Source organism: Mixophyes fleayi, chromosome 6 (genome assembly GCF_038048845.1).
Source record: "Mixophyes fleayi isolate aMixFle1 chromosome 6, aMixFle1.hap1, whole genome shotgun sequence".
Lineage (NCBI taxonomy): Eukaryota > Metazoa > Chordata > Amphibia > Anura > Limnodynastidae > Mixophyes > Mixophyes fleayi.
In genome coordinates, this window is record NC_134407.1 from 175,007,541 (window position 1) to 175,034,734 (window position 27,194).

Here is a 27,194-nt window from a genome sequence, read left to right on the forward strand (position 1 = left end):
AGATTAAAAAAAAACAAATGTGGGAGTTTTTGCTTAAAGTCCACTAGTTGTCTACATATAGCAGACACAGCCATTTTATAAGCAACCTATTGATCTGATAGAAGCCAGTAGTTGATCTGATCAGCTTCATTTTCACAAATATTGGTTCAGCCAACACAATGTCTGTCCTCTGCATTTAGTGGTTATAGGTTTCTTTTGTTCTCATATAATGCAGCATTCCAGCAGGCCTGGAGGAGTGAGGCTCAGGGCAGAAGACATACCAGTGCCCTTAATCTTCAGCAAGATTAAAAACAAATAATACCTATATTAAAACGTATACTGGACTATGGTCAAACCCTGGTGCTTTGTTCTGTCTAAATCTGAAGTTCCAAGGCTAATGTCCTCTCTGCCCTAAGACCTGCATTGTGTCATACAAGGACACTAACAACACTCACTTTGTCACCTGCATTTTCAAGCTGTTCTCACACGTTTACATCCATAGGACTGAAGAGAAAGTAACACTGATCTCACAACCAAGACATGCAGATACCTGTTTCTATCATGAACACATCTAAGCTCAACACAGCCATCCTTGCAAAACAATAGCAAGTCTCAAGCCCTGGAGAAAGAATCATTCAACATGCTATAATCACTAAAACTAATCTAAAAGTCTACGCTGTGAACCTACCCTCATGGATAAACCTCCAAAAAGACAATTACATTTAAATAGAACTTAACAGGGGATAATAACAGTCACAAATCTCTACCAGCACCTAAAAATAGGTAAGAAAGCAATAGCTTGGACCTAACTACACAGTAAATGTAAATATAATGTAAAAGACCACTAAACCCCAAAACTGAAAGTTTCATATAAGAAAAATGTTCCCAACTTTCCACTGCAGCTGTGATTGGCTGTAATGTATTACATCCACTCTTCATTACAGGCAGCTCAAGCCCTTCCCACATTTTTAGGACAGTCTGGTCTTGGGATCTATAGGCAATTAAAGCTGATGTGACACCTCTGACCCTACCAGTTTTATGCACACGTCTGACATGCTGTCACTCACACTGTCTGTCAAAGGACCAGCTGCCTCATGGGAACTTGCTGCAAGCGTAAAAGTTTGTTGAACATATATAATTGCAAACAGTCCAGTTATTATATATTATTCAGCCTGTAATAAATATATTTTAACAAGAAATAGAAGTTTTACCTGCTCTGTAGTTACATCTACATATTTATGGTATAACTGCCTTATATTTGAGGTTTAATGGTGAATTACCTCTTCACATACAACCTAAAATCCATCACATTCTCAAAGTTCTGTAAGGCTGTAAGCTATACCTGAGACCAAGAAATGATTTATCTTGAGTGAATGTCTAAAGATGCCAAACCATCCTTTTTACATATAATCTAGACATACAATGTAATAGTCCTTTTAATACAGCTTGTTTTTAACATTGTATACCGAGAGCAGTAATAAGACTGTTAGAAAAATATACGATAGAGACCTATGGCATATTTACCAAGTTTCAAACACCTATTAAATAAATATGTATTATCCACAACCTGTTTATCAGCTAGTAGGCTACTTAACTTGTAAGCTATATATGTTCTTAGAATTATCACAATTGTACACATTTAAGATGGCTTTAATTGTGGAGGAGAACAGGTTGACAAAGATTTCCAATCCTGTTTAAACCTGGACTGTCCAAATCTCAACTGGGACAGGTGGGAAGTCAAAATGGCTAATGACCACATCTTGTCTTATGTAGTCATTGACCGATCACACAGTGTGCACAGTGGATGGAGTTGACGGTGTATATAGGCCATCTCTACTAGCAACTGATATAGCTCATGATTTGAGCTGCATAACATATGCAGATGGCACTTTCAAATAAATAAATAAATATATATATATATATATAATTTGTTAAAAAAAAATTATGTATACTTTGTCAACGTTCATTAAACTTAAGTCATTAATACTTCACAATCTAACTCATTATGTTAGTTTTTGCTGTAGAAACATTTACTTTGTCATTAACTTATCAATTAATTTTATGAAAACAAAAGGGGGAGGGTGTCAGTGCAGGACATTACAAAGCTTCAGTTCTTTTAAAGTGAACCTACCACTTACACACAGCCTGGCACACAAAATGTAATCAATTACTAGGAATAGCTTTATGCTTATCCATTCCCCTGGAACTAGGGTCTTCCATGAGGCACCTCATTCATTCATTCATGTAGCAGGTGGTGTTATTAATAGTGGCTCAGTCCAGAACAGGTCTTCCTTCTCTGCATGTAGGTTACCAAAGCACCTTAATCCACAACCAGCTGCACTAACCCAGTGATGTGGTTTTAGGACTGAATCGATACCTTCCGCACACACTCATGTCAGTGTCACAGCCTCTAGCATACACACAAATGTTTAGAAAACACCAAAGAGAAGGAAAAAAGAAAAAAAAAAAAAAAGATCTTTATTGGAACACATCTGAACATCAGATATACTCTGGTTTCAGCTGGGTGGAAATTGTGCACCTCTTATGGGACATTGAAACCCAAAGGACATCAGCAAGGACGGGGGGAGTGGTAACAGGAGCGGCAACGTCATTTTTTTGTTTCATTAAATCCCTGCAAGCAGCACACCCGTTTATATAATTTATCAGAAGTGAGGGCTCCCTGTTGAAGCTGAACCATGGACTCCCAAACATGACTCTTCTTGACTGCTAGGAGAACCCACATGGTACACAGCAGCATAGTTATGTTTTGTTCCAAGAGACCAGAGGCTCCGGGGACCATGGGTGAGCTCAAGAAAGACCCCCCAACAGCACTGCTCCGGGTAAATACACAGAAAAACCTATAAAACAAGCAAATATTCTACCCCAGCCCCAGGATATGGGATGGTGAGATAGTGGAAATAGAGCACACATTTAACCCAGAACCTGGAAGGGCTCTGTCTATATGGAGTCACCCATTAATAGAACTTTAAAAACCATTCATTCTAAACAAAAGATATTTCTTTGAAGAATGGAGGAGAGAGGGGGAAAAAAAATTCCCTTCAGTAACCCCAGCCCCTTTTCCACTATCCCACATGAGGAGGAGAGTTGTCCGCTGTTCCTGCCGCTCTGATTCTTCAAGTGACAATTTTTTTTATATGGCCTGTGGAATAGAAAGAAATAAGTGTTATACAGAGTTATTTCCCCACGTGGCTGCTATCTATATTAACAGACTTCAGTACCAGCTACACCAACACCCAAGCTGATTATACCTCTAATATTAGGGTCTCCCCTCCAATAAATTAACATTTCCCATTATAAGGAGCATCCATTATACGGTTGTGCTCAATGGGGACACATTCTGAAATCCTATAATTAGTACATATCAGCCTAAATATGCAACTGACAAATGTTACTGTTTACAGCCCTGTGCGCAAAACATTCTGTGATGTGTGAAAAGCAGAAGCAGAGGTGCTGGTTCCAGTGTCTGCATGGATACATCACTATCATTCAGCAACACTCGTCACCAGATACTATTGTGCAATCTGCTTGCCACTTCCTATACCCCTAATACAATTTCATCCTGTTCTAGAGACATCTTGCGTTCCTAACCTCAAAATTAGGAAACGGTATAACATATGCAAAGCTAAGCTTAGAAACTGTATTGTGTTTGACCATCTGTTTGGATGCATCGTTTCCTTGTGATTCCAAAATAAGGACTTATCTTTGTCTGTTTACTTCATTTACTGACATAGCATTACATATATCAGATAGACATTGTGAAAAACACCTCTATGACGATTACACAATTATACAGTTATGAGACACGGACCCTTTAACCCGTTCTGTGATAAAGATGGGACCCGTCCTTAGCACACAGGGGAGGGGGTTCAAAGAAGTTAAAAATCACATATACATGCCCACCACAGCTATTTCCTGCCACTGGCGAATGGGGCTTAATGACATCACAATGATGTCATTAAGCCTCGCCACCTCATTCACTACCTACAAAAAAACCAAAAAACTGAAGAGCCAGGCACAGGAAAAAAAAGGTGCCTTATTTCACTCATCTTTCCACCTAGAAGCTCAAGGGCACTCTCCTCTGGCAGTTTCTGAAAGGCTTCTAAAAAAACCAAAATGTACAATTCTTGTGGGTACCACACAAACAAATTACTGATTTTAATGTCAGAATGTGACCATCCCAAAAAGTACCAGCATATTCTCATCCCTGTTGTGGTCTGAATTAATATTCACTAGGAGCAGACTATCAACTCACCAGGACCTCATAAAAATAAGCCAGGCTGTACCTCAGTGATGTTACTTGTTCACAGCAAACTGAAGCTGCAAACTGGTTTAGCCAACAACGGCTGGCTGCACTGCTTGTAGGGCACTTTCAGTTTTTGACTGAAAGATTACACAAGCACTGTAAATGCCTAAAGGGTCGGACAAAAGCTCGAGTTAAAGACCAATCGTCATCTAAACATTTTGACGGCAGCCATTTAGTAGTCTGAACCAATGTTCCCGTGAATGTAGCACATCAATTCACTTATGATCCAGTGACATCACTGAGGCCCCCCATGACCAATATTCATAAGGCGATAGTTTGGATGAATTTATTGGCTGCATATTGTATCAGCCCATTATATCTTGGCGACAGGTACGTTTTCTTCCACTCTCAACGGTCCCTCTTATTTTCATAACGATTACAGTAAAAGTACTATGTAACCCACTGCAGCTTGGCCGCATCCATTCAAAACCTACACATTAATTGTGTAAGCTCACACTTCTCATATGTAAAATAATGAGAATAATGTACCTGCTATTATTACATAAGGATACCAGCAGCCACAAAGGTGTTATGTCACCACATAAAACAGAAACCAGTTGCTTCATATAGAAGTGTGGTTTACATTCACTGGCAGATCTGCACAAGTTCTCTGAACCCACGCGTTTCACTTGTGTATTATATTCTGTAACCTCAATGTCATCCACTCACCTATGTCAGCTTCTTGGCCTTGTTGTACAGAGAATCCACCACTTTGCTCATGTTCTGAATGGTTTCCAGAGCAGCTTCGTATGTTTTATCTACAGGCGGCTCATCAAAAATTATCAAGACCCCCTCTCCCTGATCTAGGATACCTGTAAAAGGGACATAGAAACCATATCACAGATATGCTTACATTCTGACAGCCTTATTTAAAAAGCTGATACAAGATCCATATATTTAGAGATGTGACAAGGAGACCAATGTATGGTTTCTGCAACAACCTGAAGGAGAACACATATGTGGGCATAGCCTCTTCCCCATTATAAGAAAAATGAGCTTACTTATTATGTGTGGACTTGGCAGATGTGACTCTTGAAATGACCGGTCATCTAAACACTGAAGGCTGCCATTAAATGGCCTGACCTATATTCATGAGAACGTAACCCATCAAGTCACTAGGGAACAGCAACTCATGAATGGAAGACAAGCCACGTTAGTGCCTTAGTGGTGTCACTAATACCTAGCAAACAGATAGGCTGCAGGTTTAATGTACAACATGGATGCTTCCATTGTGTGTAGCTGACAGCTTCATTTTTACTACAGAGCAACACCGCAGTTCATCTTTTGTGAGTTGCCAATATATTAATAAAACTCTTCCAAAGCCAAATACTATGCTCATGTTCTGAATGGTATCTACTTAACTAGATAGATCAACTTGTGTGAAAGGTTGTCACTTCAGGTGATTGGACAACTGCCGAAGCTTGTCCAATCACCTGTGAGGAGTTTTCTTTCATACTTATTATGGTCTGGAAGAGGCAATAGTTACAGCTCCGACTTGGGAAAGCATCTCCCAAACTACAGGTGACCGGGCATAAGATTACTGTGTGCTAGTTGGGGAGGTGGGGATCTCGACCAGAGTCTTCTGTTTAGGTGATATTCCCTTGCAGTAAAAAAAAAAGCTCTTTGAATTGATAGTGAAGGAGTCTTACAGGATATTACACAAAGGTCTACTAAAGCCAAAAAAGAAATCGGAAGAGGGAGTAGCTGCACACACCAGAACCATTAGGGGAGATACTGACTCCACAGTAACCTAGCGAGAGGCCTTACATTGTGTCCCCCCCCATTAGCCCTGATCACTAGGTACATTTCTGCCATCCTCTTATACTAAAAACACAGAATTGTTTATTTGAAGATACTGCTGACACCTATACAACTGAATCCCTCTTTGTACCCTTCTCCCTCCAAGGTTATTTTATGCAATAAATAAGTCCCCTTTAATAAAAATAAAAAGGATACTAGACGTTATAAAGGCGCTCTGTCACCACATTAGAGCAGGCAGCCACAGACCACGGAGCTCCTGTGCAGCTTCTTCCATCATTTTTATTTTACATTATTCTGTATAATACACAGGCTTTAATTTGAGGTAAAACTAGTTGCTTGTATGAGGCGATGTCCACATGGAATTGTAGTTTACCTTCACTGACAATTTTGCATTAGATCTCTAAACCCTTTCACATGTGACAAGTAACCTCACTTCTCACTGAATACAAGGATATATTTTACAGGAGTTTGTATTCATATGGGCAGAGACTGATTACATATAATAACCAAGGGGGAGGGAACAAAGACAAAAATGGGATACGATTGGTCACAACAACATTGAAGCTGGTATCTTCAATGAAAACAGACGAAAACTCACACAGGAGAAACAGATGATTCGGGGAATGGATAGGAAGTTCCCGACATTGAGGAATTCTAGATTTCGATTTATTTTCTACCACATATAAGTCTTTGAAAACTTGCTTCATCCATGGTACTTGCGTTTTCAAGTCCCAGCATGCCCTGTCAGCTATCAGCTTAGCCAACTACTGGCAAAGCATGTTGGGGCTTGTAGTTTCACAACACCTGGAGAGCCGCGGGTTGTCCAGCCCTGATGTATGGCAATGTCAGGAGCCTGGATGTCATGGCTAAAAGGAGCCCCACAAAAGGCTACCCCCTTTAAGCACACATTGGATTAAAATACTACATTTATGTGGAGATACCATTTAGGGTTGGTGCTACTCAGAAGTTGACACCTCAATAATGGAAACTGGTGCAGGAAATGTCAAAATAGACACTAGCTGAAACTACAATTTTTGGGGGTAATTTTTACCCAACAAGAAAACAGGAGAGTAGAAAAAAAAGGTTTGTGCATACAAAATATATTGCAGCTATTCTGTCCTCAAAGCTGTGTTTAAACATAAATAATACATAATCCTAACAGTGACTTTGTAATAAGATGGGATCATGACAATGCTGGTTAGTTCTCGGCTTTGACACAGCCTGTAGCTAAATGGGATTTTTGCCCCAAAAGTAACACAAGTAGGAGTCTTAAGCTCTTTATGTAACAAGTATTTAAATGGCCTCCAGAGAGCACCCATCTTCCTGATCCCTTATCTCTAGAATGCAGGCTGGTTGCTGAGCCGCTGTTAATCCTCTGCACTGATTGGCTAATGAAGTGTGCCCAGATGGCTGTGAAAGTCTTGTTTAGGCTACATGTAACAACACATTAAAGCCTTCCTTTCCTTGCAAGGTTCGGAGCTTGGAACATGAGTCAATGTCACACACAAAGGTCTCATTCACATAACACCATTTTAGATTTATTTCTACAGCTTACCATGAAATTTCTTGTCTAGGATCATCTGGGAGAGTTTGCGTTCTACCTCGGGCTGAAAAGAAAAAAAAAAGAAAATTTAGCCAAATGGGTTCAAACAATTATTATATACAAAAGCAGTGTTGGCCCATCATTGTAGACACAAAATAACTACTTTACACCAAATAAACAAAATCTATGTCAATAAGAGAAGAAACAAAGGTCAGCAATACCATTAACTAAGTGCTTATGGACATGCCCTTACAGGCTGAGATCTTGTCTTCACATCATGTGAAACTTAGACCCTAAATAGCCTATATAAGGTTATTTGGGTGTGATATAAAAACAACCTACTTATCACAAGTAATTAGGTAATTGTACCTGGTTTTAACTGTTTTTCAATGATATTTTAAACAGATAAGAGTAGGGACTCAGGAAAAAATGAGGACCCTTGATGATGGGCTGAAAGCTTAAATGTTGTGACAAAACTATAAGCCTACTGTGCTAGATAACATATCTGCAGTAATAAGAATAAGCACAGACAACAGCTTTGTTCTTTTTCAATTCTCACCTTTGATAGCTTGATGAGACTGGATACATGATCCATCTATAAAGAATAATAATCGTTACATTTATTCTTTAACAAGACACACTTTAGTAAGTATTGTTGTAAGAACTCCTTTCTGAATTTCAACAGATTACGAATAAAAACAATTATATGCCCAAAAGCTATAGAAATAATGTATGATGTCTGGCAAGATCAGTGTCACTGGCTCTCTGATGTCTCGTTCCTGTAAATACTTGATCATTTTCAGACATGACTGTTGTGCATATGTATCAGGGTTAGAACAGGTCCCAGAATGTCTAGAGGGACATAAATTATGACTAGCTTTACAAGAGGTCACTAATATAAGAAAATCATGATAATCCCAATGAAGGGAGGGTAAACAGCCAACAATGAACCGGTCTCCAACACCGTGGTGCTTCAGAGGCAGGTCATCATTCAGACTACATAGAAGGTAGCCTAGACCATCATTCACTAGGAAACTGTATCCTTCAACAGCTAAATCGTCATTGTGGACAACAGAAGAAACAACCGATTGTGCAACAAGTTATTTCACAGGGAGGGGTTAAGGGGGCATGTGCCCAATTAAAATTCTTAACTTATGGGTTGCAGTTCTGGACTATTGGTAAATACAAACCTCTTGGCTGGTTCCATTAACAGTGATGAAAAATAGAGATACTGATGTTAAATATATATGCTAATTTTCAATAAATGTACTGTTTTATAACACACATATAAGTCCAGTTATCATTGTAAAGTACCTCTACTAATACTGTAGGAAATGTCTCAATCTCTGTTAAGCGAACTTGTACAGATGTTCGGACTAACCGATAGGCCAAAGCACCCATGGACCTTATCCTTATCCCTGGCCCCATGTTATCTTACTGCTTTTTTCATCTGTCGCCAGAATGACATTTCAGCTCATGGAGGGCACAATTTCCCAGACAATGACAGGGCTAGCCTTTATACAACCTAAATATCCTGGTATCAAAGTGCTGCAACAAGGAGTAAGTGCGTGTCTCTTGCACTCTTTCATTAAAATAAAGGTATTGGCCAATTCTGGACTACTAGCTATTCCAGATTCCTTCTATAAAATTACCAGGACCTATTTTAAAAAATTATGGCTGGTCATACATCCCTTTTCATATCTTATGGCTTAAATCTCAGAGTTTTTAGTGATCATTATTACTTATTTTCATTTTCTATTTCTTGTGGAAGTTGTGTGTCTTGTTTAGGATAGGTATGAGTAAAACTCACTACTGAAACATTCAATTAATAAGCACGGAAGAAGCCTGGTGAGCACAGACGCATTATGTAAATAACGGATTTACTATGGGTGGGATAGGCATTCCTCCATTTCCACAGTGCTTCCAGCATGACTCCTTAAATTCATATTTATAGTAAGCAAACATTTTTTACCCCTTGTTTTGATACAATAGATTGATCCCCAATACAGAAAATCTACACACCGCTTGATCCATGGTCTTTGGTCAGATCAACACTTGTGATGTCACTTTTGGAGCGCTATCTTTACTATCCAACACAGTGGTAGTTGGATCTCTAATATGGAAGAACTACTGCCCAGAAGATAAACAAAACCCAACTCAAAGCCAAGTGAGAACTATTCCTCAAACATGACTTCCCTGTGATGCCCATCTCTTACCTGTACTCTGGAGAAGGGTTCAATGACTCGAATAAGGTTCTGTTCCAACAAGTTATCATAGAGTTTGGCCAGGTGAGTGCTAATGATTGGGTCCTCCCGCAACTCTGCCTTGTAATCTGTCAGCGCCTATAGAAGAAACCATGCAGCAATGACAGGTTATGAAGCTGTATTTCGCAAGCCTACAGTCATCCGACTTAGAAAAATGCCATCCAAGCTAAAACATGTAGGATGAGAGCCTTGTTCCCTCTTTCTACCGAGGATTAACTTACCTTCTCAAAATTGGCGAGAGAGCGGTTCTTACTGGCCTGGGCCACACATTTCAATGCTTCTGTCTGCAAAACAAAATACTTATGTTGGCTGTCTGGGATCACAAACGAGGGAGGAGCTGGAGTGTTATAGGGAGAAGTGTCCTGCCTCCTAGGGGTAAAACAATCTGTCGCTCTACTGCTGGACAAATATTTAGGCGTATATTAAAAATACAGTGTTAAAAAAAGACCCATAAGCTGTAACCCATAGCAAGCACCTAGGTATTTTTTGATCAAAGCAGTTCAAGCTCTAATGAATGGAACTTAATTTGTTTGGTTGTCAAAGACTAGAGAAAATTAGCATCCTCATGACTATTCATTTGCCCCATAAAATGACTGCCTCCACTGTTTATAAACGACAGGTGCACTTCAAGTTAACACTTATAGGTTGAGTCACTAAAATTTCACACAGGTCCATACTACGACAGAATTTATTTGATTTGGCAAAGCGGTCTAGCCTCCCACAGTGACAAAATGTTTTGTACTCCATTTAACATTTACCATATGATCCAGCAAGTCTCTTATTGGACCATTATCTCTAGTATAGGAAATGACTCAAGTGTTCAGAATGTTTAATCCACAGAATACAGAGCGCTCTATACCAACCTGCCGCCCAGCGTAACGGAGTGCCAGCTTCCCACTCACTAAGGCCTGCACATCTTCAGGTCTGTACGGATAAAAACAACACTGATAAACATATGTACCTTTTTCAAATGGAAACCCGGTCCACAGAACCTACTTTCCACAATCCTGGGGAGGTCATTTGTCTGACTTAGAAAATTAAATCTTCTAATTACAGTTTAAAGAGATAAATGACTGCTTGATAATTACAGAAAATCTGTTTGTCTTAAGCTGTTGCAAAACTTCAGATCTTGTTGTTCCTGATCATGCAGGATCTAGGCTTAAACGTGCCGATGATCAAACCATAGAATACATGAACTTTACATAACTGTATTAGCCTCTATAGGGGTGACACCATCCCTATTTGCATTAATAACAGTCTGAAAACTGATAAAGTAAGCTTGTATTATGGAGAGCTGGGAGTAGAATCAGAGAAAATCTAGAATATGCAACATTTTATTACAATAATGAAACAAATTTGACTGTAGAACACAATTATACAGATTTGTCTAAAACAAAATAGCTCCAATTAAGCAAACGATATACAACGTTCATGAATATTCACAATAGAAGGAGACATAAAAAGATCATACTTACGTGTTCAGCATTATCTTACACAGCAGCATGTACTTCAGGGCTGTTATAGCTCTGGGACTGTCAATGGAATCATTTCCCTCAAATGCCTCATAGAAATAGGAGTAGGCTGTTTTCCAGTCCTTTTCCTCTGCTGCATGGATAATACCTGGAAAGCACAGCAGGTTATATTATCTGTGATAGGAGAAGATGCCCCCAGCTCCAACAGCCCACCAAAGCCGTAAAGAACAGCAAAATCCGTGAGGAATATAAGCTTCATCCTGTGATGTCACTTGTTCCTATAGTCAACGTACTGGGCTTCATCCTCCGTTTTGTCACTAGTGAGCTAATCGGGCTTCAATTTTATGTATATATGAATTAAGGTTGCAAAATGGCCGCCTCGGTTGTGAGTAGGTAACAGGTGCACCTTAAATGCAACGTGTGTCACTGGCAATAAAACTGATGTTGACTAAACCTTTATTGCAGGCTGCAAATAGGTACAGCCTAAAATGCTGAAAGGGGATGGTTCTCCTCACATTATTCTGATAAACAACATAAAACATTTTGAACTGTGAAGACAAAGACAGTAACTAACCTGATTGCATGTCCAGGGCGGCCTGGAGCTTGGGAGGGCAATAGATGGCATTGGCCGTGGTGCGGGCAGATGTTAGCGCTGCTCTGGCTTTGGGTAAGTTGCTAAGGGCATGGTAGGTCTTGCTCTCCAGGAGTTGAACCTCAACTAAAAGGGCTTTGTCATCCATCTTTTTCAGTTCTCGTAGCAGCTGTGAACCTGGTGAAGAGTGAACAAGTTAGATGTTCAAGGTTTAGTGCATTGCTGGGTGCTCACAAGAGCTCTGTATTTGCAGGTCAAGAGTCAACCTACAACTGAAGTCTGCAGGCAGAAAACATCTGTGAAATGCCCCTAAAAAGTGCTGACAGGGTAAGGCCACTATATCCCAAAACTAAAGAGTTAGGTTAAATAGCTGTTATCCAGCTGAAAACTAACAAGGACAGCCATTAAAAATATGTATGTGGAGTATGAGGAGACCTCTCAGGGCATGGAAGCTCAGATGCATCAGCAGTAGAGGAGAACATGCTGTCAGAGAGCAGACTGCTGGTTCTGTATTGTATCCCTGCAGGTATCTGCAGGGAAGAAACAGATTGAGAAGGGGATCCCAAATTGGGAATGAACAGTAGAAGAGGAGACAATGATTCCTCCTTTGCTACATTCTGTGAGTTAGACAGATCCTGCCTGAAGAAATAACAGTCTTATATAACACTGAGGATTGACAAATAGCACCTTAAATGAGGCACTTAAACTGCCACCTCCCTGACAGAAAAGGGATTAAGTTGGGGAAAGAGGTTAGATACTATGATTTAAATATTTACGATATAAATTAGATGCTATGCAACTAATCCCAAACTGTTCAGCTTTGTAGGTAGGATGTTTAAAATTTTAAATCCCAGTTCCTAAAATGGATACCAAATTGTTTACATGCCCCAAATACAAGTGTCCGCCATTTAATATCCTTTTGCACTCACAATATTAATTCAAATGGGGTAAATGTATCAAGCCGAGAGTTTACCTGCGGGTTTGAAAAGTGGAGATGTTGCCTATGGCAACCAGATTCTAGTTATTTTGTAGAATGTACTAAATAAATGATAGCTAGAATCTGACTGTTTTTTCAAACCCACCGGAAAACTCTGCTTCATACATTTATCCCAAGGTGTCTAAAACCTAAACGTATTTACCAAGTCTGGCCTAAGAAAGACATTGGCAGCACAACTGAATCAGTTTTAAAGCACAACTGAATCAGTGTTAAGGCACAGAAAAGAGGAAAAAGACCGCCATCTGCTGGATCACATACCTAATTGCAGTGCCTCTTGGTAACGCTTAGTGTCGAAGTAGAGCGAGACAAGCCGAGCCTAAGAGAAGATCTTATTACTATACAAGTAGCATAAAACATTGATGTTGTGAGGTGCACTTATAAACTAATATGACAAAAGAGTAAATATATATATTAAAATAACTACTCACTGAATATTGACAAATAAGTGGATTATGTTTGCAAAGATACGTTTATAGCAAGATTCCAAACCATTTCCTTCTGTCTACATTTGTGCAACTGAACATTTACATACTGTCTAATTAGGAAACTTATCACAGAATAAGCCAACTTACCTCAAGTGCCTGCCGTAGAAAGGTCCTTTTTTCATCCTTAGCCCATTCAATGCATTCTAAGCACAGCTCCACCTACAAGAGAGCTCACTGGTTACACAATTGTGTGATACAGTATGCCCCATTATTCAACATCCCCTAAACATTACAACATTAAACAAGGTTCACCAAAATAATACTTTTACTGCAAAGAAATTAACTGCATAACAATTACATAAACTTACAATATATCTTGAAAAATCAATATTTTACAAATTATACCTATTTAAAGTGAAATGCTACCAGCTTAATCCCATCCCCATATATGAATACTAAACATGAAAAAAAAAAAAAGACTTTTTCCCATAGTTTTATAGACCTCCTCTATAAGATCAGAATTTCCTCGTGTTTTAGTCCGTAATGACCACACGCGTTAGCCAATTAGACATAGGCTGGGTACACACTACAGTGTATTAAGCCGAGTATTAGGCCAATTGGATGATAAACGACCCAATATCACATTAGTGTGTACACTGAGACAATGAACAATTGTCGTTCCAAAGCTCATGGTATCGTTTCATTTGATTTTTAAACTGAACATCTCGTTCAGCAATGGAACAACGCCCTTCCAATCCTGCAGTGTGTCCAACATTCTGACGATAGTTCCTCCATCGGCGACGCCTTTCTGGGCGTGTATATTTAAATTTATGATGTTGTCTCTACGTCTCCCAAGTAGTGCGGTGTCAAAACGTCAAGCAAACGGGAATTGTGTTCTTTTAATGGAGAAGCAATAATAAGCCTGTTTTACACGCTCCATGTCATTTATGTGTTCCTGTATGAAAGTGTAAACACGCATTGTTAACACTGTGAGAATACATATTCTTATTAAAGTAGCTTTTATGTACTGATGCGCCATGTGTTCATTTCTTCAATTCTGTAGTATATTAACATTACATGTTTTTTTTCTATTCCTCTGTGTATTTAATTTTTTTTTTAATTCATTTAAAATTGATATAGCATATTCCTGCTGGGAGGCCATTTATCGGTTCAGAGAGTATGGAGTCACAATATTTTGATTAGAACTTCAGTCGTTGGTACAATCGTAGATAACACAACGGTCGGAAATTTTTGTAGTGTACCCAGCCATATTCCCACTGCCTATATATAATTTTGTTACAAAATGATCGGATTTATCTAGGATCTTGGATTAGAGCAGCAAGGTACACAACTGTTGTATGCTGAAATGCTAATGATCTTTATATGATTAGTGAATCTGTTTAGTAGTCAGATCATCAGAATGTTCACAGCAGGAGGCTATGAATGCACTGATCTTGCGGGAAACAGTGACCTGTGTGATCAAGACAGGGCCGCTTGAGAAAGGAACAGGGCCATGGTGTTAGGAGAGCAATGGAGTGAAAAACAAGGCTAGAGCCAGAAAGTCAACGGACTAGGATCCCCAATTGCGCAGAGTAGTGATGTGAGGTTCCTGACACACTGATGCAGTAAGATGGTGGTGTCAAACTCAGAATGAAACTGCTAATTTATTTCTTCCAGAAAGCCGCACCAATTCAGACAAGTATAGCAACTCTGATCAGGAAGATTAAATAAAGTCAGCAATTTATTTACACACTACAAACCTTCTACAGTGCTGGTATGTCTTATAAATGTGTGCATAGTTGAAAAAGCCTACTTTATTTTAAAGACCAGGTGGTCAAGCAAGGGCCATCTTGAAGTATTTCAGAACAGAGTAGCTACAACCACAGGGATCGTACCACAAAAACACTTGGGTAAATGATGGATACCAAGTATATTGACAACAAAGGGTTCTGCACAGCTGTGGCTCATACGTTAACTAAGCAATTTATATCACACATGGTCAGGGCCACGTATACGAAATGTGGGACTGCCCTGGTTGCCTACGATTGGGGCTAGCATGGACAAGAGGAGACCTTAGTGATCATAAAAGGAGGACAATTGTTGGGGTGTATTTGGCAGGAGCTTCAGTTACCAAGACTAATGTTTCACAAGTAACAGGGTCTAAGTCAGTGTTTCCCAAACCCAGTCCTCAGGTACCCCTAACAGTGTATGTTTTCAATATCTCCTTGCTGGAGCACAGGTGTATTCATTACCGACACATTTTGAAAGATTCACAGGTGGTATAATTATATCACTTGTGACCTGGAAAACCTGCACTGTTAGGGGTCCATGAGAACTGGCTTTGGGAAACACTGTCCTAAGGTGATGTCAGCAGTGAACTCTTGAGTAGAGTCATCATCGGTAAAGATCATCAGTGGGTGTAAGCACAAACTTCAGAAGCTTGGTATCTGTATTTTAAACTGGAGTGCAGGGTAAAGCAGCACGTAACTGCAGATCAATTTTCATAAAAAACAAAAAAACTGTTTGACTAGAATTCAGAGCAGAATATCAGTGAGGTCGTAGTGAATAAACTACTTATTACACCAGGAAATGCATGTTTGAGTTCAGTGGTGCAAAGAGCACCAGTGTTCTCCACAGCACCTATTTCTCAGGAGCTCCACCCGGCTGGTTTTACTTGCCACCCAGCTCTTGGAGTCCAACAGAGTCCTATTATAATAGAATAAACCAGGGTTTCCCAAACCCAGTCCTCCCCAACATTGCAGGTTTTTCATATCTCCTTGCTGGAGCACATGTGTATTCATTACTGACTGACACATTGTAACAGATCCACAGGTGGTCCTAATTATGTCACATGTGATCCAGAAAACCTGCACTGTTGGGGAGCCCTGAGGACTGGGTTTGGGAAACCCTGGTAAACAATTGTTTCTCCTAGTATAACAGGCACTATGTGAGCACTACAGACAGCAGTGTGTGTTAGACCACCGACCACCAGTCTGACAGGTGTGGGCAATAACCTTCAACATTTTTCATTATTATTGCAAAGTATTATAACTGCTTGCACCCGGCTGCTTCTTGATGCCACCTGGCTGTCAACATTTTCTGGGGAGAACACGGAGCACAGTGGAGGAAAGTGAATCAACCTTCACCAGGTTATTAAACAAACGGAGAAGTGAGTGCGCACTTTACCGGCATTGACCCTGTACACATCTACACTATAGGATGTAGAGTTTCTTTCCTGGAACATTTGCTATAACAATATAGGAATAGCTTAAAAGTCTTACCAGTACAGACAATAATATCAGCAAATGTACATCTATGATCAAAACTAATGTAACAAGTGAGGATAAAATGGCATTGTGACTGGATGTGGGTTTGGCCAGCTCCATCCATTGAGCCAGTAGATCCATTAACATCAGGGTTTCCCCTACCCCTTGACAACCCATTTCTTCTGGATCAACTTCCTCTAAACATTTGGCTCTTTTTTTTTTTTTTTTTTTAAATTCTTTATTTTTGACAACAATACCAATATAGCAACAAAATTGGGGAACAGGAAAGAAAGGAGGAGTAAAAGTTCCAAAAGTATACAATACGGTACAAAATCTGAAAATATGGGGAAATTTACCCTTTGTTGCAATATTAATTGTACTTTTTCTTTCCTCCAATTCCCTAGAATCCTTTTTGTTGTTTTTTTTTTTGGTTAAGAAAGAGCGGAGGGGAGAGAGGAGGAGAAAGAGAAAAGGAATGAAAAAGAGGGGGGGGGGGGGGGGGGGGAAGAAAAGAAAATAAGAAGGATTCAATGGGTTCTCCTAGGGGGGAGCGACCTGCGCAACCCACCTTCAGAGAGCGACATGTCTCAGGGGAGAAGCTAATGAGTAGATTGAGGAGAGAATTGGTTTTCACCTTCATGATGGGTTAGGGGTACGTTAATAACAGAGAAAGACCATATTTAAAGGGAGTGATGATACAGGGGATTAGAAGACCACAATGTGGAGGTGAAACAAGTTACTGAGTGGCAGGCATAGGTGACTGATGGCAAGTGTACCAGGGATCCCAGATCTTATGAAAATTGCTAACTTTATCATGTAGGAGGCTTGTGATATAATCCATTGAGGCTATATACCAAACCCGGGAGGTTATGCTTTGAATGTTCGGTGGGCAAGGTGACCTCCAATTCTTAGCAATTTGAAGGCGTGTTGCGGCACATATACTTTGTGCCAGCTTGTTACTGAACTTATTGAGTGATTTGTCTCGAGAGCATAGTAACATAAAGAAAGGGTCCGGAGAAACCACGTCCTTCAGAATGTTAGAGATTAAGTTGGAAACCTGGGCCCATAGGTTGGATATAAAGGGGCATGTCCACCATATGTGGTAAAAAGATCCGACCCCACCACAGGACCTCCAGCAGAGGTCTGACGTACCTGGGTAAATTTTATGAAGTCTCGTGGGTACCAGGTACCATCTTGTGTAGACCTTAAATGTGTTTTCTTTAATCAATGTGTTAATGGATATCTTAGAGATCCTGGTTCTGAGCCGGGACCATCCCTCCTGATCCAAAGTTTTGCCAATATCACGTTCCCAAGCGGACTCGAACAATTTGATGGGACTACTTTCTAGATGTACATGATAGACCAAGGATATCAGTCCCTGGGCTCCAACTCGGTTGATACAGCATCTCTCAAAGGGCGTGGGGCTACGTAGTTTGGTCGTTCTACAGTTTGATTGTATAAAGCTTCTAATTTGGATGTAAGCAAAAAAAACAAGGTCGGCGGGAGATTAGACTTTTCTCTCAGATCCGAGAAAGATTGGGGGGGGGCGTATATCCCTAAAATATCGGTAAATTGAGCAATCCCCGCTTTTTGCCAAGGTGCTGCGTAAGATTTGGTGTTACCGGGAGGGAAGTCTGGATTGTGCCAGAGTGGTGTGAGAGGGGAGGGATACGAGGTGAGTTTCCATCTCTTGTGTAGTTTGTCCCATAGATCAAGTGTAAGCTGTATAGTGGGGTGAGAATAAACCGAGGCCGGCCTCTGGCTGCGGGGAAGCCAGGGTAAGAAGCTAAGAATGTGTTCTGGTGTGAGTTCATTTTCGAGGTTGACCCATCTCTTGGTCCCCGGGGGTGTCTGCCAAGAAATAATATGGCTTAGATTGACCGCATGGTAGTATTGGTCAAAGAGCGGCAATCCACATCCTCCCGATTGTGAGTGTTTGGCTAGACAGGATTTTTTGAGTCTCGATTTTTTCCCCTGCCAAATAAATCTGCTACATATTAGTTGAAGATTCGCTAAATATGCCCCTGGGACTGGTATAGGTAGTGTCTGGAACAAATATAGAATTCGGGGTAGAACATTCATTTTTATTACATTTATTCTACCGAACCAGGAGATGAACAGCGGATCCCATCTTTTGAGATCACTTTTAATGGAGTTTAGAAGGGGGTGTAATTAGCATTAAACAGTTGACTGTATTCTTTGGTGATCTGGACCCCTAGATAGCGAACCGCTTTAGGTCGCCATTGGAATTTAAATGACGACTCTAAGATACTTTTTACCGTGTCGGAAGTTTGAAGCGAAAGAGCCTCCGATTTGGAATTATTTATTTTATAATCTGACAGGGAGCCATATATCTTTAGTTCTTCAAGTAAATTTGGGAGCGAAATTAGGGGGTTGGAAAGTGTCAGAAGAACATTGTCGGCGAATAGCGAGATTTTGAAGTGTCGGGGCCAATCCGGATCCCAGAGATGTCTGGGTTCCATGCATAATGCATACAGTAGGGGTGATAAAGGACACCCTTGTCTTGTGCAGTTACCCAGAGAGAAGGTGGGGGACAATAATCCATTCGTCAAGACTGACAAGGAAGGGCGGTGATATAGGGCTTGGATAGCCGACATAAATTCCCCCTTCAGACCAAATTGATTGAGGGTGCTGAACATGAAGGGCCAGGAAAGCCTGTCGAATGCCTTTTCGTGAACATCTGGCTCTTTTAAAGCCTAATATCTTTTGCCTTACCCCATCTGACCCAGACACACACTTGTGGCTTGACTGCCCATGTGACCCACGTCTTATTTTGAGATGCTACAGTGACCCGAACTGCGTCTGAAGCTGGCAGCTCCAGCTTATAACCAGATTCAGTTATCCATTGATCCAAAATGTCCCACCATCTCTAGTTCGAGGAATTAAGCTCTCATTGATACTGGTTCCTATTTTCCAAAACAAGCTAGATGAAATGCTCCAGAGAAGTAGCACAGGACCACAACCTTGATTAACGGCCAACTTATCATGGTACTCTGCAGTGCATGTCGGCCTCACAATGCCTGATATGGTGAAATCCAGCCACTGGAAGACCATTGGATAGAGCACCACTACAACCAAACGTCTCTGAGAGCAAGGGCAGAGACTTGACAGTCCACCTCTCTTTCCCCCAAAGCCACCCTCGAAACTAAGGCCCACCCACCTGTAGTGACAGAGTCAGCCAGCCACTACTTAGGCCTGACATTTTGTAAGTAATGGCTGGCTAACTCAAGCCATAACCTGAAGCATACACTCCATCCAGATGTGACGTCACAATAACCCACTGCTTTCAGACTTTGTTTGAGTACTTGCTATACAGTATCAGTGGTTGACTGTCCACTGTAATGCTATACACTGAGTAACCCCTGTAACGCACGGTGCTACACAGACTACTGCTAGACTGAACCCCTGTGGAATGGCGTACACCATTTACTGGGGCCCATACTCTGGACTAGCCCCCTGGTCTCACCGCTCTGTCTAACCACACCTGATGATTGGTGACCAAGGAAGCTAACCCTCCTTGCTGCAGGATGGCGAGTATGCAACTCTGGCCTCCACAGAATTTGGGGTTTCTCCAAGACCCCGTTTGCGGCCAACACCACCACACCATCTGAAGTCGAGATAAACAATCCAAGCCTGCTACCGCCCCTGCTTCATTTGCTTGCCTGTGCTGCAGGTCTCCTCCTAAAGGGTGCCGCTACCACACCATCTGGTGCCTCCAAGGTGAGAACCCGCGCCCTGGTGGAGAACACCTTGGCCTAAACACTTCCTAGGCCCCACCATCATCCAGCCTTCAGGACTACTTTGACCCGACACAATCTAGGCCTCTGCACCATACAGATCTTCCAGAACAATGTATCATCAAGGAACCTGAACTATGCTGACCCAGTAGCTTGCATTATAGCAGAACCCACTGCCTATTGTCTCATGAGCCCCTCCCCCCTTTAATATGTAAGTCCTTATGGGCAATGTCCACTATCCTATGTCTTCCCACTGTCCTCCTTCCTCGCTTATTCCTGTCATATCTTATGCTGAACGGTTTCTGTATGCCATGTCATTTATTCTGTTAATTGCATCCATCCATTGTTCTTATCAGAATCTATGTACCTGTCATTGTCCCTGTCAGGTCTAATCCTGAATTGTGTGTACGCCACGCAAGATAATTGCATCCACGATTAATATTCTGCTTAAATGTACTCATTACAATATATTGTCATAAAAATAAATGATGATAACTGAGAAGACAGTTTATTAGTCTAACTAACAAGGCTTCTTCTCTAAGAGAAAAGCAAAATTAGATATGACCTGTATTGTATATTTGTTGCCCTATAACTTGCTTTACCTTCACATAACAGTTACCAAAACAACTCTCTCTCTGCACTATTTGCATCTATAGGAGAGGTATAGTTTTCCCAAACATATCAGAGGAAAAGGCTTCATTGTAATCCCCCACCCAAATAGAAGCATGGTGGCGGTATCGCTGCTCTTTTCATACATGGCACACCATGATTGTGCAGAAGGCTGCTTTACTGAGGCCTGTATACACCATGTTGAAGGCCAATCATTTGGTTTTGAGACTAAGTAGAAAAAAAAAAATCACAGCATATGGGAAGAAAACGGCTGCTGATCATGATTAACATTTGATCAGATCTAAAGAAAATTCTTTCAGACCATGTACATTGGATTGTCTGACCATAGCACTTGTGCCCCATGGTTTGCGACCATTCAGCACTCAGACCAGGTTTGGCCACATGCATGTGCCACTAAATTGGAAATATCTGGTTGCAGGTCATGCAGCCAAATCTGCCTGTGTACCGAACACTGCCCTTAGGGTATTGACTGGAGAGGAGAGGGGGGGCAATAATAAAAATTATTTCAGCTACTGAGGGGCTGTGAAAGTAACATATTAAAGGCAAAATGTGGCTCCCCAAGGTTTGGCAGCTTTCATACATACTCAGATGTATGCATAAGGTTTGAGTTTTTAGCACCACTAGAGGGTGTTGATAATATCATAATATAGAATGGTTCATTGATGTAAATATTTGGGACAGCACAATACTAGAGGGGTTAGGGGCTGCTATACAAATCAGAATAAAGATAAAAGAAAATATTGCTCTTAGCTGATTTTGCTTTAATTTAAGATCGAAGTCAAGTTAGGAAATATAATTCTTTATTGTTGAGAGTCAGGTTTATAACTTAATATGTATTTTCGGAGTTTATGTGGCAAATACCAGGAGCCTGACTAATTGCAAGCACACTTGTGGATACAATCCACTTTTCTCTCTAGTCAAACTCATTAAACTGTCTGGAGTAAATTCATGTTCTGTAAAGTCTGGGCAACGCCAGACAAGCACTTTTTTTCGGACAAGGAAACCACAGCGTTTTGAAGTATGACATACTCAGCAAGTGTATCTTTAAGGTGTATTGGGAAGGCTTCATCTGACAAATCAAGACAGAAAGCCTAAGACATATACATATAATCTCACCCAGTGCATAATGTACAAAGTGCTCCAGGTAGCGAGTCTTTAGGTCCTCCTTAGGAAGATAATGCAAAGAGCCCTTATAATTCCTTGGGGTCACTACTCATGGTGTAGGTCCAGGCACACAGCACTTCAGGCTTTCAAAGTGAAGGCGCTCTGGCTAGAGCACCAAAGTAAGCTGTCCATGATCGGAGGGCCACCAATCCCTCCTAAGATTGCACTATACTTATTAGCAAAAAGACCAAGAAGGCTGCATGCAGCAGTTCGATGTGAAAAGGGAAGTGTTACATTGACTGAGCGCCTCATTGCTTTACAACACCATGGTTTCCTAGTCAGAAAATTGCAATGTTCCAAAACATTTGTCCGAAACTGCCCTAATTAAATCTAGGACACTGTCATCATATGTAGGTTATGAAGGAAGAGAAAAATGTAATAGTTAATATGCATCTAAAATTACAATACCTGGATCATTTCATAATTAAATGTGCAGAATACACATAAGTGTGTTTTGCAAATAGAACCACTATCCTATCTTAGTTATACTCTATTAAATATAGGATAGAGGTTACATTTACAAAGTAAACCCATAAGAACTCTAATGCTGATTAAACCCTTATTTAAAAAATTCCCAATTAATGCAAAGACGGACTTTAAATTTAATCCAAATATTCTAATTTGACAAACATTGCAAAATGTATATTTTTACTTTAAGCCAAGTAGACTATTACCCACTTTATAACACTCTCCAGGCTGCATTGCCATTCTGGTGTCTTATGCTGTTTTGGGAAAAACACCTATCACCCACATATAACAGGAGAATACCGGGCCTTAACCCCCTTTGATTTTGTGTGGGAGTCCCTAATATCTCACCTCCTGCCCAGTTGCAGCCTCCATGTCTAAGAACAGGTCCAGCAGGGACCGCACAAGTCTGGCTGCTTTTGCCTTACTGATGGCGTTCAGGAACGGACGTACATATTTCAGGAGTCCACCGAGCTCTACAACAAAAAAAACATACCAAAATGCATGTGAGACAGACACCAATGACAACATTGCATCATTCATAACAACTAAATAGATTTGGTCAGTCTAGTGTAAATTAAACTATATTAAAAAAAATAAAAAAGTAGGACAGATCAGTTTTCTAAAGAGTGGTTTTAAAAATTTCCCAACCAACCATTAGTTTAAAATCACCATCTCTACATTTTCAATAAACGTGGACCTCCCATTATTATGATGTCAACGGACTAAAGAGGCTGCTTCATACAGCAGGGAATGGGCCACACATTACTGCAAGCTGCAGTCACCTCTGCATGTCGGATCCTACTTTGTAAAGGTCCATCTGCATCAGGTGTCACTATCAATGCATAAAATCTATTCAGGTAAGGGCTCTGGCAGGAAATTCATTTTTAAAACTTCTGTTTAGATAGTGGATTTAAAAGCGAATGCCTGATCACTTGCTAATGGATTCAGCATGTGTGTGTTTTTTCTTTTAATCAGGTCATTAAACTTATCTACTTCCAATGAAAATAAAAACAAAAGGCTGCAATAATTTTGTAAGAAAAAACAGGCCTTCACTTCAATGGAAATCAGATACTAATTGACAAATGATATGTATTTAATCCTCCTTACATAAACAGGAGCTACTTTTAGACATGTGGTATAGAGAAAGACATTTCCAAACACACAACTTATGCCCCTCTAAACTCAATATAAATTACATTTTCATGTATGGACAAAGGATAAAATGTACTGTTTAGTTTTACTATGACTTTCCACTGAGGTTATGTTATAGAACATGCAAAGCCACTATTTGACATTAGTATATAGCAAAGGTTGTGAATTACAGAACTGACTATTATACCATGTTCTTTCATTCCTCTACAGCAGGTTGCCAACTTATGAGAGAGGTGCATCTCTAACACAGAAGTCGCAAATGACTGACATTAGCAGACTTGCTTCGCAGAAATGTGCTGTGTACATTGGTGCAGTAATACACAGGAGTAGGACTAGTAGCATTTGAAATGACTGTAGCCTAAAATTTGACTTGTAAAAAAAACTCTTATGAGCACACTAGCCTAATGATGTGGGAGGAGCTTCAGCCATCTAAGGTAGTGGAGAAATAATACTTTACTTTCTAACAAACCTGCAGATATTGTCCGCATCTGAAAGTATTGATGGTGCACTAATAAGTGAAGTTTAATTAGCATTTCCCATCTCAATCACAAACAGCGAAACATGAGGCCAATATATCTCATGCAATGAATGATTATATAAGCCAAATGGCTGTGGTTTATGCAGTTGTGCCAACTACTGGCATGGCCCTCTCTGTAAATCCAACAGTGTAGAGTATTCTGGTAAACCCTTCACATAGACTTTTGTGTAGCCCAACAGTAAATATAATGGAGAAGCACCACCATCCTGTGCGGCAAATTGAAAAGATGGCATACTCATTTTATATTTTTAGCTATATTATTCAGCCCAAACATATAAGCTTTGACATATTCTCATATATAGTTTATTTACTCTTTTAAAGGAGATGTATTGTACCCTGTTGCTGAGCATACATTCAAGTTTACTTTCCTAATAGTTAGATAAGATGGATGACATCTTCAATGGTAAAAATAACCAAGGAACTGCGTTTAAAACAAGACCTCTGTGACATTGTAGGTTCATATAGGAATCTTCTAGTGTCAATTAGATAGTACAAAACATTAACACTTGCTAAAGTCTCAAAAGTGTGTAAAAGAAATGTTCTACATTAATAGTTTATGAACAATGTGGCCCTGATAAATCCTACATATTAGAGAACCAAATTAAGGAATAATTTAATTACAGACATTATGCACAGACAGTAACTGTTAACACTAACACAACATAAACACAAGATATCCCACTGCGGTTTCATTATCTGAACTCACCTGCTGCCTGTCCAGTCTTGGCGAGGAGCCCACCCAACTCCAGGATGCTCTGTTCCTTAACGCGTACGGCTTCCTCATCACTATCCTGGATATCTCGTTTCACTGTGATGCAAACAATAACAGCGTCTAAACACAGCTTCCTTACTCTCATATACATGACACAAAAATATATCCTCCAATATATAAAATGTGTAAAAAAAAATAAAAAAAATTATATATATATATATATATATATATATATATATATTACACACACACTCATTTAGTATATGCTGTAACAAACATAGAACTACAAGTACAGAACTGAGTATAAGACACTCTCCATCCCACATAACTATAACAATGCCATACTGTCTCTCCACCATTGGCTACAATACCCCCAACCTCTCTTCATGTGTCTCCTACAGGCAGCACTGCCTGCTCCCACCGTTTTGCTCCCCATATTACAGTGCTCTTACCTATAGACTGGAGAATATCTATACTCGCAGCCTTGTCGGTCACAAGCATTTCTTGCGCTCTTTGGAACTCAATCACAGCCGCTGTCGCCATCTTGCCCTATTCCTGCACCCTGACACAGCTCTTCCGGGCCGGAAGTAGCTTAGCCGGAAGTCCACCCCCCCTGTTTGTGTCTTTTCCGGTGGGTGCCGCGGTGGATGGTGGGAAGTGTAGTTCTAAGGCAGAAATAAAGGAATAGTGTTCCGATAGGCGGCATTGCAGGAAGTTAGTTTCCTTATTAGTCATAATTACGGGTTGTTTAGTTTGGGTTGTCTGCCCTTCTGCTGCTAGGCAGGTTAGCTATCCACGCCCGTCGTTTGTATCACTTGTTTTTATGTGAAGTGATGGGTGGTACTAAAAGGAAGCAGGAGGTAGCACAGTGACTTAGTGGTTAGCACTTCTGCCTCACAGCACTGGGGTCATGAGTTTGGTACTTGATCATGGCCTTATCTGTGTGGAGTTTGTGTGGGTTTCCGCTGGGTGCTCCAGCTTCCTCCCACACTTCAAGAACACACTGACTTGTAGGTTAATTGGCTGCGCCGCCCAGGACAACACTGAAGGAGGGTGCAGTTTAGGAATATTTTAGGTTATCTTGGTTAAAATTGAGGGCTAGGGGGGCGGCATTTGTCTTTCTCGCCCTAGGCACTAGAATTCTAAGGGGCATATTCAATTAGCTTTCCGATTTGCGGTAACGTGCCGGAACCGCCGCGAAACGTAATACACGTTACCGAAATAACGTGGATTTTCGTTCGCAGCCCATAGGGTTGCGTACGAAAATCCGCGTTAATGCGGTACCGTAATACCGGCAAAAACGCGCACTTTTCGCGGTAACGCGCGTTACCGCGAATCGGAAAGCTAATTGAATATGCCCCTAAGTTATGGCTCTGAGAATTAGTAGCGCTATATAAGTAGCTGATGATGAAATGCAGATTGTTGGATTCATACAGACAGGGCATGAATATACATGTCACAGCTGCTTCACCAACTAAATTTCATTTTTAAGGTGGTGCGTGTAGGTACTACTTTATTACACTCAAACACAGATCTGCTGTCTAATGTCAGTGGCACTACAGAATGTATATAGGAACACTTCACCTGTGGGTTTATAGTCCTTTAGGTTTTATATCAGTGATGGGCAACATGTGGCCCTACGAGCCTTCATCTGTGGCCCCCAGCTTCTTCCTGCCTTATTGTCAGATTTGTTTATTATAGCTTGTAAAACTTGTTGAAGAGATCTGCTGATAGGTGTCTCTTTGATTAAATCTATTATTTTAACTTATTACTGAGATTAAGTTAAGATTTAACTTATTACTTTGAAGTTTAGAGTGCCGCTCCACGCGGCTCCTGAAGTGTATCAGGTTGTACATCACTGATTTATATGTTGCTTATGAGGAAGTTATACATATTGGGCCTGATTCAAGTCCAAATTCAACTTGCACGTAACTTATGTTTTAAGAAAGAGCACAGAACTTGTGCATAGTTCCGACTGTATTAATATCCAAACATATTTCAAGATATGTTTTCGATGTGAATCTGGGTGTAAGTACATTCTTCCTAAACAGTACTTGCCGTAACTAGACATGCAGAAAAGACTGCAGTATATGCACATGCGTAAGTACTAAAATGCTCACATCTCCCTTCTAACTCACCCTTCCCATCT

At 40.4% G+C, this 27,194-nt stretch overlaps 1 protein-coding gene across 1 annotated transcript; it reads right to left on the reverse strand.

Annotated features, from left to right (window-relative positions):
• Positions 1–2,438: 2,438 nt before the first annotated feature.
• Positions 2,439–25,643, reverse strand: PSMD11 (proteasome 26S subunit, non-ATPase 11). The gene is made up of 14 exons (XM_075177359.1): positions 25,498–25,643; positions 25,040–25,141; positions 22,992–23,116; positions 13,505–13,576; positions 13,191–13,248; positions 11,918–12,112; positions 11,347–11,491; positions 10,735–10,795; positions 10,093–10,155; positions 9,824–9,949; positions 8,167–8,202; positions 7,620–7,671; positions 4,973–5,115; positions 2,439–3,139 (listed from the first exon to the last, which is right to left on the reverse strand). The coding sequence occupies exons 1-13, from the start codon at positions 25,586–25,588 to the stop codon at positions 4,973–4,975; spliced, it is 1,269 nt and encodes a 422-aa protein (XP_075033460.1). The 5' UTR covers positions 25,589–25,643; the 3' UTR covers positions 2,439–3,139.
• Between the last annotated feature and the right edge of the window lie 1,551 nt (positions 25,644–27,194).